This window comes from Pinus tabuliformis, chromosome 6 (assembly GCF_031772625.1).
Source record: "Pinus tabuliformis cultivar Carrire ecotype Pingquan chromosome 6, CPIR1, whole genome shotgun sequence".
Lineage (NCBI taxonomy): Eukaryota > Viridiplantae > Streptophyta > Pinopsida > Pinales > Pinaceae > Pinus > Pinus tabuliformis.
The window spans coordinates 61,432,569-61,446,297 of record NC_142292.1 but is presented as its reverse complement, the minus strand read 5'-3'; the positions used below and the strand labels follow the sequence as shown (position 1 = coordinate 61,446,297).

General features: G+C 38.0%; 1 protein-coding gene across 1 annotated transcript in view; it reads right to left on the bottom strand.

Moving 5' to 3' along the window:
- The window catches only part of LOC149257224 (putative E3 ubiquitin-protein ligase ARI7), a 36,357-nt gene extending 26,447 nt beyond the window's left edge, over window positions 1-9,910 (bottom strand). Inside the window, exons 1-2 of the mRNA XM_089413764.1 lie at window positions 9,404-9,910; window positions 6,948-7,072 (exon numbers count right to left, since the gene is read on the bottom strand). Of these exons, the coding sequence (XP_089269890.1) occupies window positions 6,948-7,072; window positions 9,404-9,568 (290 nt within the window). The 5' untranslated portion in view covers window positions 9,569-9,910. The remainder of the gene's footprint in view (window positions 1-6,947; window positions 7,073-9,403) is intronic.
- Between the last annotated feature and the right edge of the window lie 3,819 nt (window positions 9,911-13,729).

The following is a 13,729-nucleotide window of genomic DNA, read 5'->3' as shown; positions in this document are numbered from 1 at the left end:
ACTCCTGTTCTGCAAATAAACAGCAGTGTTGCAGGCCTCTGCCCACAAGAACAATGGCAACCCCTGATCATGTAACATGGCTTTGGCAGCCCCTACGATGGATCTGTTCTTCCTCTCTACAACCCCGTTCTGCTGGGGTTTGTAAGGAACAGTGAACTCCCTCCTAATGCCTGCCTCCGCACAATAGTCAACAAAATCTCCAAGAGTGTACTCTCCTCCATTGTCCGACCTCAGGGACTTGATCTTCCGACCTGTCTGTGTCTCCATAAGAGCTCTAAACTCCTGAAACTACTTGAAAACCTCACTCTTGGTCTTCAAGAAATAAATCCAGGTCCTCCTGGAGTGATCATCAATGAATAAAACATAGTACTCATATCTAATCAAGGAAACATGAGACATCCGACCGCTCACATCGAAATGAATCAAATCAAGTATCCCAGTGGCTTTGCTGTCACTACTGGGAAAAGGGGATTTGGCAAACTTGCCCATCGCACATCCTCTGCAAGTATCAAAGTTATCAGTATTGAAATCTGGCACACCTGTAGTGATCTCCCGCAATGTCCTCAAGGCTCCATGATACATATGTCCCATCCTGCGGTGCCAAATCTCACACAGCTCAGAACTGCTAGCTCTGCTGTCGGTACTACTGCTCAGTGCCACAAGGGACTGGAATGCAAACTTGTACACCTTTGCATGGCGTACACTTATCACTCTAGCTGAATCAGCTGGAGTGCCCCTGGGATACATCAACACCTGTCCTCCCCTTAACAGTACCTCATATCCTCTGTCCTCCAAAGCTGAGACAGATATGAGGTTCTTCCTCATCCCTGGCACATAAAGAACATCTGACACCTTCAAGGGAGGTTTGGACTCCCTCTGAAATGTCAGAGTCCCCACACCGATTGCTCTAACAACTCTATCATCACCGAGTACTACCTCTATATCAGTGCCACTCTCTGAAAGCTCTGAGAAGTACTCACAGACTCCTGCCATGTGACGTAAAGCCCCATTGTCCACATACCAGATACCCGAAGATGCTCTGCTAATCGAGGGAAGAGCATGCTCCCTCTGAACCTGTGTGGCAGGTGATCCTGCACTAGAGGACTCATACGTAGTGAACCCAAACTCTCGATCAAAACGAACTGCAAAGTCCTCAACCTCTGCTGAAGCTGCCACGTTCTGGTTCTTCCCCTTCTTCTTCTCCAGACACACAACTGCATAGTGTCCCATCTTTTGACAATTCCAACACTTCACTTTGGAATAGTCCTTCTGTGTATCACCCTGTTTACCTTTACCTTTGCCTTTGCCCTCACCATTGCTTATGGAAGCCTGCTTCTTCCCTTTGCCTTTCTTGCCTCCTGCCAACAGTGCTACATCCTCATCCTGCTCAACTGGCTTGGCTGCCCCAAGCTGACCTTTCCTGATCTCTGTCTGAATGCAATCATCCCAAAACCTCTCCCATGTGGGAAGGGTCTCACGTGCACAAACCCCATCAGCAAAGTTCATCCATGAACGGGGGAGGCCATTCACTGCAATTTGCACCAACTCAATGGGTCGAATGGCCTCTCCAAGTGCTGCCAACTCATCTCTCACATTAGTAATCTTTGTGAGATATCCAGCTGCACTATCATTACCCATCTTAATGTTCTTCAGCTTCTCCTTCAAGACCATTTTCCGATTCTCATTGGTACTCTGGTAGAGATTGAACAATGCTGTCCACATCTCATGGGCATTTCTCTTTCCTCTCACATGAGGAATGCAATGGTCTTTGATTCCGTCTAGAATCAGTCTCTTACCCTTGTTGTTCTTTTTATTATACTCAGCCAACTGAGTGGCATCAGTAGGCACAACAGCAGGGTTCTGTGTGGTATGTGCACCATGATGTCCCAGACTTCTGCCTCCTCAAAGATACTTTGCATTCTCTCCTTCCAAACACTGTAGTTTGTATGCCCATCCAGCCTATCCTCCACCCTCAATCCCAATGACATCCTGTTGTCCTAACACTGAAAAATAGCACTACTGTAGTAAAGATAAAAACTGTTGTTTGTGAAAAATCAGCGTGCTGGAATTTTTTGAATGAAAAATCAGCAGGCTGTAATTTTCCTCCTTGCTGTCCCAAACTGCCCTTCAGCACTCAAGCTCCGATACCATGTAAAAATTTCTGTTTTCCCACCCCGGTTTTCAGTTTCACCTTATTTCTCCCATACAGTTAAATGCCCATTCACATATCCATACATTCAACAACTGAAAAATAAATTTTGCTGAAAACACAAATTCTGGAAATTTTACAGAATGCTGGAAAATGCAGAAATAAAAATCAGCAAGTACAAACAGCCATTTAACACATTTGAACACAGTGATTTTTGGTCAATGTGACCCTGGAAAAACCCCCTACAACTCTTGGGGAAAACCAGTTTGAGAGCTCTTCTTTATTTCTGGAAAATGCCTTTTACAGTGAGAAATATTCAGCAAAAATCAGCAAGCAAATTTACAACTTATCTCGATTTCTGAGCCTCACAGCCCACTGGAAATTTCCAAACAGCAACACAATGTTGTACTGCTACTGTACCGACTGTACAGAGGGTTGTACCGACTGTACGGACAAGCTGTACAGACCTCGATTTTTGTGCAGAAAATCAACTGCCTCGATTTCTATGCAAAAATCTGTCTTTTATTGTTTGTTCATTCCACTATACGGATTTGCTTAACTGCTACCTTGGTATGCATGCCAAGCTGCTGCCTCCTTCTCCTCCCTGTCCAGAAATCTCTCTTGCTCTCTCTATCAATCTGCTCATGAAAAAATGAATGATCTTTTCCTCCTTTTCCTCCCTTCATCCAACCCTAAGTGACTTTTGGGTGATCCCTAAATCCAATGGCTGAAATAGATTGAAATCTAAGGCTGAGCTTAAATGCTCATTTAAATCTCACTTTCTATTTTTTTATTCACCCCACTTTAATAAAAACCCACTTAGTCATTTATTTCCAAAGTCACTTTTTTCTTTCTAATTTTTCATTCACTTTATAAAAGTCACTTTAAAATTAGACTTTAGTAACTTTATCCCTTAAAGTCACTTTTAAATTAGATTTGACTTTATAAAAATTATAAAGTCACTTTAGGAGAAAAATTAAATTCTTTTGGACACTTTTCCCTAAGCCAAAGATCAAAGCCTAACAGAACCACCTGTCCTCCGGTACCAAATTTCAACATTTGGGAAGTCAACCATTTCCATATCGAGCACCAGAAGCATTCCTTTTTCCTTTATTATTGAACTTTTTGTTCCTTTGATTGTCATTGCCTTTGTTGTTGTTATTGTCATCATCCCTTGGAGAGTTCTTCTTGTGAGGACACTCTCTAGCATAGTGGTCGAACCTGTTATAATTGACACAACTTCCTTTTCTTCCTTCTTTGAATCCTTGCTTGAACCCTTGAACCTGTCTCCTTGGACCAACATTATTTTTCTTCTTTGCATGAGCGAAGAAAGCGGTGGGTTCATTTCCATCTGAAGGCTTTGTCTCCTCTTGAGGGCATCTAGCCAATAATTCATCGAAACTAGGAATCCTTTCATTGTTGAGAATAGTGGTGTCAAACACATCCCATGCTCTTGAAAGACCCCCAAGTGCAATGAGAGTGAGCTCCCTATCAGCAATAACTTCTCCAATAGATAAAAGGTCATTCTTGATTTGTGTGATCCTCATGAAGTAGGATTGGATGGACTCCCCTTTATCCATCTTGATGTCCTTCAACTTGTTTTTGAGAAAGAGGATTTGATTTGCATTGTTCACTTTGAACATCCTAACCAACTTATCATATATTTCCTTAGAAGTTCCCAAATTAGAAATATAGGCAACCAAATGCTTTTGAATAGAATCAACCAAAATTTTCTTTGCTTTGACCTCACCTTTCTATACTTTGTCTTAGCAGCAGTTGGTGCATTTAGAGGAGGCTCCACAACTTTTTTCCCTGCACATAGTTCAATACTTCATGTTCCTCCAAAGTCAGGTCCAAAGTCATTTTCCATGCATGATCATCAAATTTGTCATTGAGCTTGTCCTCAATCTTGAAGTAAGCTGAAGAATCCATTGAAACTTGTCCAATAAACCTTTCTTGGTGATTCCTTTTCTCTCTCTTGCTTGGGCTTTGTCTTCACCCAGGCTCTGATACCATGTTAAATTTAGATAACAATGGTATGTTCTAAGTTTAGCACAATTACTTCAATGTACTTTTTAGCATCCCAATGACAATTTCCAAATCAGTTTCTAATAGCAATCACATTAACCATAAATCACATTGACAATAACTGTAGATAGAACATAAAATAAAAATGCAAAAGACGAGCCAAGACAAGAGGACACCAAATTTGGCGGATGGCAGGGAAAAACCCCAATGTGGGGAAAACCCTTTGACCAATTCTTCATATTATTATATCAAATGTTCAGCAAAGAGAGGGAGTACAAAAGGTAAAATTGACTTGCCAAATCAAAGTCAAAACAGCACTAGCAAATCTGCAGTCAACTACAATCAAACTCAGCCTTAACCAGAAAGTCAAATATGGTCAACACAGCAGTCAAACAGTTCACTTGAAAATTGGTCAAACCCAGTCAAATTCAGCTTTCCTTGCTGGTCAAAGTCAGCCCAAAACAGTCCTTCAAAATCCAGTCAAATTTGGTCAAAGGAGAGAGAAAGTCTGTTGTAATTTTCTGCAGTCAAAGTTGCAGTCAACCCTAAAGTCAACGCTGGTCAAAGTGCCCAGATTTTCTCAATTTCTATGCTCAGAAATGCAGCCTAGAGAAACAGCAATAATCCTCCAAAAGTTGTAGTCAAAGCTGGTCAAAGAGTCCTTAGTCAACACTGGTCAACCATCAAACTAGGTCAACTCCTGAAATTTTCAGCCCAGCAATTCTGTCCAAATATTCAACCTCCTTGTGCCACACATGTGAGAGAGAGAATGCCCAATCGCTGTACGAACCAATGAGAGGAGGAGAGAGAAGAATGTCTAAATGATGATGCCAAATGAGGTGAGAGGTCACTTGTATTTATACAAGTCGTTGAGGGTGAAGTGACACATCCATTGAGCTTCATTAGCCTATATGATGATGTGGCCGACCTAAGCAATTTGCACATGCGTGGGCATAAATTCAAAAACACACTTCTGCTTGTCCAAATTAGATGATCTTTACATCAATTTTGGTCCTCTCAAAAAGCGGAATTTAATGCAATCATCATCTCCATCAAATGAGCTGTCCCAAGGTGGAATTTGGCCCTAGTTGCCAATTTTAACAGGATGCCTTTGGAGGATTAATGAAAATGCTTTGTGGATGAGGATGTCTTGTAGATCTTAATGCTCTCTCATATCGCTGGAATTATATTGACAAACGTTATGAAGTAGTGAATTTGGTAATGCTATTCTTTTTTCCTTTATCCTATCCTTGAGATGTTGTTTATGCATACATTCTTTCTCTATGCTCGGCTAAATGCAGTATTGGAGTTTATCTCCCTAGTAATCTCTTTAGCTAAATTTCTGCAGTTTGGGTCAGAGAGGAAATGGTTGTTGCTTAGTACATTTCAGTCTCAATGGCCATTATTCCCCATTAAGATAGTCTCCCACTAAACCTTGATTTGATCCCATATGCCAAATGGAAAAACAATAGTCATTGGTCCATTCATCCATATTATTTCCTAAACCTTTGTAATTCCTTTTGCTACAGCCATCCCTTCATGTCATCTTGGACTTCATTGTATAAGCTCTAGTAATCCTATTCTAGGGAAGCCCCCTTGAGGCAGAGGAAAGCCAGCATAAACAGACTGACAGCATCAAAATCAAACCACTAAAGACAATGAAATCAAAAGGGTGGCAAGTACAGGATTTTTTTCTTCCAGTTCCTTGAAAGAATTTATGCAGAAAATTTAAGAAGTATCATGTCAATGACAGAACAAGTGAAGGACAAGAAGTTGCCAAAAAGGTTGTTCTGCTACCACCAAGACATGGCTGAATGTACGTTCAACAAAAAATTACAATAGTCCTGAAGAAGCTTAAAGAATATAAAGCAACAGATACTAGTAACTAGAAAACTTGAGGTTACTATAGAATAACAGCTGCTGCTCTAAATTGAATGAAGTGGCAGAGAAAATAGAATTGGATATCCTTTCATACAAAAAGTTTGTAGAAAGGTTGTAGGTGAAACAGAAGTTGAAACAAATATTACAATGAAGTATTTTCAATGATGTTAAAGGACGATTTTATATTTAAAAATTAAAATAATATAATACTATACCACTTGAAGTGACGCAGAAGAATCCCATATGCCAAATGGAAAAACAATAGTCATTGGTCCATTCATCCATCTTATTTCCTAAACCTTTGTAATTCCTTTTGCTACAGCCATCCCTTCATTTCATCTTGGACTTCATTGTATAAGCTCTAGTAATCCTATTCTAGGGAAGCCCCCTTGTGGCAGAGGAAAACCAACATAAACCGACTGACAGCGTCAAAATCAAACCACTAAAGACAATGAAATCAAAAGAGTGGCAAGTACAGGATTTTTTCTTCCAGTTCCTTGAAAGAATTTAAGAAGAAAAATTTAAGAAATATCATGTCAATGACAGAACTAGTGAAGGACAAGAAGTTGCCAAAGAGGTTGTTCTGCTACCACCAAGACATGGCTGAATGCACGTTTAACAAAAATTACAATAGTGCTAAAGAAGCTTAAAGAATATAAAGTAACAGATACTAGTAACTATAAAACTTAAGGTGACTATAGAATAACAGCTGCTGCTCTAAAATGAATGCAGTGGCAGAGAAAATAGAATTGGATATCCTTTCATACAAAAAGATATGTAGAAAGGTTGTAGGTGAAACAGAAGTTGAAACAAATATTACAATGAATTATTTTCAATGATGTTAAAGGACGATTTTATATTTAAAAATTAAAATAATATAATACTATACCACTTGAAGTGACGCAGAAGAATTCCAGCCTCCACTGTAGATATAGAAAGCACTGTAGAAACAGATGCTATAGCTTCCTTTTGACGTTGAAGAATGTCTTCCTCGCTTAAAATAGTGTAGTTCGACTGCAAAGTAACAAAATTTAACAAAGTAATAATTTTCACATCACGTTAAAGAGAGAAATTAAAGCTCGATTTGCACAATTGTTCATTTCATATCTTCATAATACTTTAAGCCAACCCATACCTAGGCTAGCTAGCATTTTGAAAACAAATAAATAAACCCTTTCAAGGGGCCAACACAAGAATTATATTTTTCCTTCTAATTTTGGAAAAGATAAATAGATAAATATTTATTAAACCCATTACTTCTCATGGATAAGAAATATTAGGCATTGAAGACAATCATTTTTAAAAAATGACAGCATATTTTCAATTATGAAATCAATTTAATAAGATAGATGGAAAACTTCCCCTCAAATGAAGGTATGCAGCAAAACTCCAACCATGGACAGCTCATTTAAAAATTCATCCCACAAAGTTGTTTCATTCAAGCTTCAAACAAATCTTTAAGTTCCTTTTTGAGTATAGTCAATGACCTTGGTGACCATTTAATTTTAGAGAAAATGAAAAAGATTTTAAATAAAAATAAATTGATTGGACTGCTATTTTATAAACTTAAATCCTCTCAGTTTTACACCGTGCAGAAACATTCCTATTTCAAAAACCCCACCTTTTTCAACTTTTTAGTTTCTCATCATTACATCCTCCCAAAAAAGCATGATCTCAGAATAAAGCATGATCTTAATCAAATCCTTCAGCTACTTGTTCATTAGTCATCCACCAGAATTTAAATTGTTCATCTTCTACACATTATTTTTGCATTGTGTGAAGCAAATCAATAGATGCATTGTAAGGTTGGCTAACACAATGTCCTTTTATTCATTTAGCAACCAGTTAACTTTAGCCTTTAGGGAAAGGAAAAAATTTTAAAGAAAAATAATTGATTGAACTGCCATTTAATAAAACTCAAACCCTCTAAGCTTTACTCCAATTCAGGTGCAATGTACAGAGCAGGTACAGAAATCTTCTCAGCATTGCCCTGATAAACTGATGCAATAAATTTCAAGGTAATCCAAGCAAATATTTTAGTACCATGCATATTTGGTGCTTGAAATCAATACGCTTGGGGAAAGCAACTAATGTTGGATAGGTTTAAAAACCAGCCTTTACAATAACGTATTAATTGGTTGACAAGGCATTTTAAGCCAAAGAGATGGCAACTCAGATTCCCAACCCATTGAACTCCAATCTCCTTCAAAATCTTGGCTTATCAGCATTACATCCTCCAAAAGAATAAATAAAAGAATAGATTTCTGAGTGTTCACCCTAATAAAGGTTCTCTACTTTTTTATCTAAATTAAATACCTTGGCTGCTTGTTCATTTGTCTTCCACCAGAACTTAACTTGTTCATCTTTCAGGCACTATTTTTGCATTCTCTGATACAAACAATAATTGCCTTGGAAGATTAGCTAACACAATTCCAATTTTCACAATTTATAATACCTTGTTGACAAAAAATTAAAATTAAAATGGACCCGATTTGAGTATTTTCAGCCACAATAAGCCATAAAATTTGGTTTAGAAGCTAATATAAATTAAATTTTAATTAAAAAACTTAATGCCAGAAATATATCACCGAGGGAGCCTCCTGTAACGTCGTTTTATTTTCGTTTTATCTTCACACTGACCATGCTATACATGAACCTTTACAAAATTCTTCTAACCTCGACACTCATTCAAACACATGGGCAGTAGGGGAAATTCACTTGCAAATTCTACATAAATCAAATGTCCTGTAGATAAAAACCTCCCACACAGATGCCGCCTGGTCTAAATGGACATATTTTCATCCGAGTCAAGAGTCAAATTTAACTATAATTTAATTGTAAACGAACAAATACACAGAGATATGTTTGTTTATCTTTTAACGTCATCGGAGACGTACCTGGTCTACAGGAACTATATTTTCATCAGAATCGAAAATCAAATTTTATCAGAATTTAATCTTAATCTCTCTCTCACATACACACACATGGCAAATAAACACAATAAATGAGAATAAGTTTTTCCAATCCCCTTTAGAAACAAAACCCATGATTGACAACAGAAATAAGGAATACACTGAAAGGCTTGGAAGTAAAACTCAAATATGCATAACAAAGTCCCTTTTTTTGGCAAATGCTCGCTTAAAAGATTCTAAAGGATGGAGACTGATATGTACCCAAAACTGCCTCATGTAAGGGGTTAAAAATCCAGGTTTTCCAATGACAATCCAAAAATCAGCCTCGCTGCAATTGTCTTTGGTCGACAACCGATATTGTTCCTACAGAACTAAGCGATCCTTTTCCGGGCAAACATCTAACTGTTAGTTATAGAGAAGCAACTAAATTTACCTGAGGACGGCGAGAAATGGAGGTATTCTCCTCAGAATCATCATCGCTGGCGTTTTCGACAAAGCCATAGTCTTCCTCATCATCATCGTCTTCTTCCATCGCATATCCTTCGCTGTCATATACATCGGTGTCATTGGCATCGTGCATATCGTCCTCAGAATCCATTTCTCCTAACGATGAATGAATCGAGGGTTTTGCTTCAATTAAATCTCCAAACACAGAATGCAAAGGCAGCGATCGCTCTGTACCGGGCCGCAAAATCTGACCCAGCCTAAATGGAACAATTACAATACATAACAAAGGGGTTACGGCCCCCGAAAAAATTCCTCGACTGTAACAGCAATGGATGAAATTTGATATAATGAAGGTCGAATTGGAGCAGAAAACGCTAACAAGGAACTTCCAGGCTCTGAATTATGAGGAATTCTGGCGAGAAATTGATCACCAGTATGAGGGTTTCAAAGACGGATTCGCGGAAATTATGATAAAGGTAGAGAATTAGGAAATAGGATCATTCATATAAGGCTATTCTAACACATTTTCTATCTGCCATTAGATTCCGCCAAATTTGGTGGAGCGGAGGTCGAGTTGTTTAATTGGCGGCTCTTTTGACAAATACGTGCCATGTCGGTTGCATAGAGAGCGGTCACATGGAAAAGCCCTTTCTGGCATTGGTTAAAGGTGGGATACGTGGAGCGCAAGTGACCGGGCGCTAGAGAAAAGCGGTAGTGGCAGACAAACGCCCGAGATGAGGTCGGCAAGGCAGCCTTAAAAAGGAAAACCCAAAAATAAAAGATGAAATTAAATGATTCTTTTCCAAGGGGGCTTCGATGACATGTATTAAGTGGCGGATTCCTATTTCCCCGTCCTTGTCTTTTCAGTCTTTGTGTTTTGCCTTCGAGTTAAGCAAGGGTCGTTATTTATCTAAAATATTAGAATTTTTTATTATAGGTTTTATATTTATTTTTATATATATTAATTGGAAAAAATAGAATTTATTATTATAGGTTTTATATTTATTTTTAGACATAGTTTAATTGATCGACAAAAATGGTTTTTTTATCACATGTTTTTAGTTAATTTTAATCAGAATTTTATAGAAATTTTTAAAACCTTCAATTTAATTTGTGGAATTTGAGTGTCCTAAGCTTTTTTGTGTTGGATCTATTTATGCATTCAAAAACGTATTTTAAAGAATAAAAAATCTTGAAATGATATTGTTAAATTTTCGGTGAATTATGATCAAAAAAGTTATTTCACTAAATTAAACTACGCCTTATATATATATATTAATAGAAACTTTTGTTTATCCTATGTAGTTTAAATATGTTGTGATTTGAAAAAAAATTGTTCACATAAAATTTTTTTAAATGGTTGAAATTGTATAGATAAATTGTTGAGATAACACATCCTAAATATAATATTAATTTTTGATGCAATTAAAAATACAAATTTAACTATGAATATTTGAAATTTGATTGAAAATATTTAAATTATAAATAAATAAATAAAAATTTTGAAAACATTTTTTTAAGATAAAATTGTTTTTAAATGGTTGAAATTGTGTAGATAAATTGTTGAGATTGCACACCCTAAATATAATATTAATTTTTGATGCAATTAAAAATACAAATTTTAACTATGAATATCTGAAATTTGATGGAAAATATTTAAATTATAAATAAATAAATAAAAATTTTGAAAACATTTTTTTAGATAAAATTGTTTTTTCCTTATGTTCTTGAAATGTTATGTGAAGTTTAATTATTGTATGTTTTTGTCTTTTTCTTCTTCTTTTTTAATTCAATGATAGAAGTTTAATTATTCTATGTTTGTTAAAATTCAATGATAAAATTATTTGATGAGAATGTCATTTTGTTTTATTGGAAATGTATTTTTAAATGTATAATAAGATTTAAAGTTTTCAAAAACTTCTAATTACTTAATCTATATAGATTTAACAATTGAAATTTGAATGGAAGGGTAACTGACTTCTTCAAAGCCACTAGAGGGCTGAGGCAGGGGTGCCCCCTGTCTCCTCTTCTTTTTGTTCTTCAGACCTCTGTTCTCAGTTTCTATCTACAACGAAAACAACAAGATCAAGACATAGTTGGCCTGTGTATAGCTAGAGGGGTCAAAAGCATCAATCACGCCCTCTTCGCGGATGATACTATTTTGCTGGGGGCCGCAACACCTCATTCAGCATCCAAATTCAAGGAAGTCCTGGAAGAATATTGTAAGGTCTCGGGCAGTGTTCTAAACAACGCCAAATGCCACATCTACAGCTGGAACATTCCTGCCTCAACTGCGAGCTCCATTGCTCGTTGCCTAGGTTTTGCAATCTCAGTCTCATGGTCTTCTTTCAAGTACCTAGGATTGCCCATCTTTCATTCAAGGGCGTTGAGCAAAGACTGGCTGCCACAGTTAGACAAATTTAAATTAAAATTGCAGGCTTGGGGGTCCTCCTGGTTAAACATAGCAGGGAAATCAGTCCTCATAAAATCAGTGCTCAGCAGTCTTCCCCTATTTAAATTCTCAGTCCTATTGGCACCTGTAGGAATCATAAAAAAGATGGAGGACTTAATCAGAATTTTTTTCTGGAAGGGAGGTAAACAAAACGAGAAAAGAATTTCTTTGGTAAATTGGGATACAGTCACCAGACCATATCAGGAGGGAGCTTTGAATTTTAAAGATCTCAATGCCCAAAACTTAGCCATGGGAGCCAAAATAATTTGGAAAATCATAGCTCCAAATCCTGGTTGGGTGCAAATTGCGTTATGGAGAAAATACTTCAGAGGACCGAGGACTAGATGTCTAGATCAGCCCAAGAACAAATTCAACTCTCCTTTCAGCAAGTTCATCAGCAAAACCAGCTCGTTGATAAGGAATCATGCATTCTGGATTCTGGGCAACAGAAAGCGCATACATATTTGGAATGACAGCATCCTTAATAGACCCTCACTGGCAGAAGCAAGGAGCATTCCTGAATTGCAACGCTGGATGTCAGAAGCCAGCATAAATACACTGTGGGATCTTTCAACATGGAAGGAAAATGCGTGGTTGGGTTAGAAGCAGCTCGCAGTTCCTTCCTATCTGCTCCCCGAACTGAATACGCTAATCACGCATTTGCATGGGCTCGCTCCATCTCAAAAAAACAAGCATGATGTGAGAGGCTGGGGAACAAGTCGAACAGGCTACTCAGTAGCCCAGGGCTACGCCAAATGCCTCGAGAGGCCCCACGTACCTCCCAACCCTGCTCCCTGGATTGGCATTTGGAGAACTCCTTCAATCCCCAAGGTTGATCACTTTTGTTGGCTCCTTTGTCACCAGAAAATATTGACTGAAGACAGACTTCAGAAAGGGGGCTTCTATGGGCCACCTAGATGCTCTCTATGTAAGGAAAATTCAGAATCTGCTCTCCACATCATGATTGAATGCACATTCGCAACCTATATATGGCAGGAGCTCCTAGCCTCCTGGAATCATAAATTCACCTTTCCAACATCAGTCTCGGAATTCTTTGCGAGTTGGATGACCAAATACCCAGGCTGTCCTCCAAAAAATAAAATAGTCAGATCAGCTTGGAGTGCTTTACCAAAGTTCATTAGCTGGCAAGCATGGCTGGAAAGGAATCGAAGGATTTTTCGAAATAAGGAAAAGGATTTTAGATTAGTGGCCAACGCAGCAAAATACCAACTAGTTGAGTGGCTAGAAGATAAAGGGGACAGCACAAACTTAAACCAACAGGACATAGAGCTAGGATCTACTCTTAACTTCAAATTCCCAAAAGCAAACAACTCTCCTTCTCCTTGCAAAGACTGGCAAATCAGAAAAAATGAGCACGAATTCCAAATCTGGATGTCTAATCAAACCCTTCCATCTCTCTTCTTCGATGGGGCTGCTAAAGGGAACCCAGGTACTGCGGGAGCCGGAGGTATTATCATGAATCCAGACGGAACAGCTGTGCATAGATTTGCTTGGGGATTAGGTCACTCCACAAGCATTCAAGCGGAAGCGATGGCCTTCTTTCAAGGAACCAAAATCCTCAAGGAACTGGACTGTAAGGAGGCAAATGTCTTTGGAGATTCCCAGGTGATCATCCAAGTCTTGGTGAACAATTCCAACTCAGCAGATCTGCAACTTACAAGGATAATTTCAAGGATCAAAGGTATGACAAAGTCCATGAAGCTGAAGTACTTCCATGTCTTGAGAACAAACAACAAAGAAGCAGACAGCGAGGCAAACAAGGCAGCTCAGCTAGACGTTGGTTCCCTTCTCAGAGACAACGAAATTCTTTGGGATCCAATTCCCTAAAGTGAAATGTTT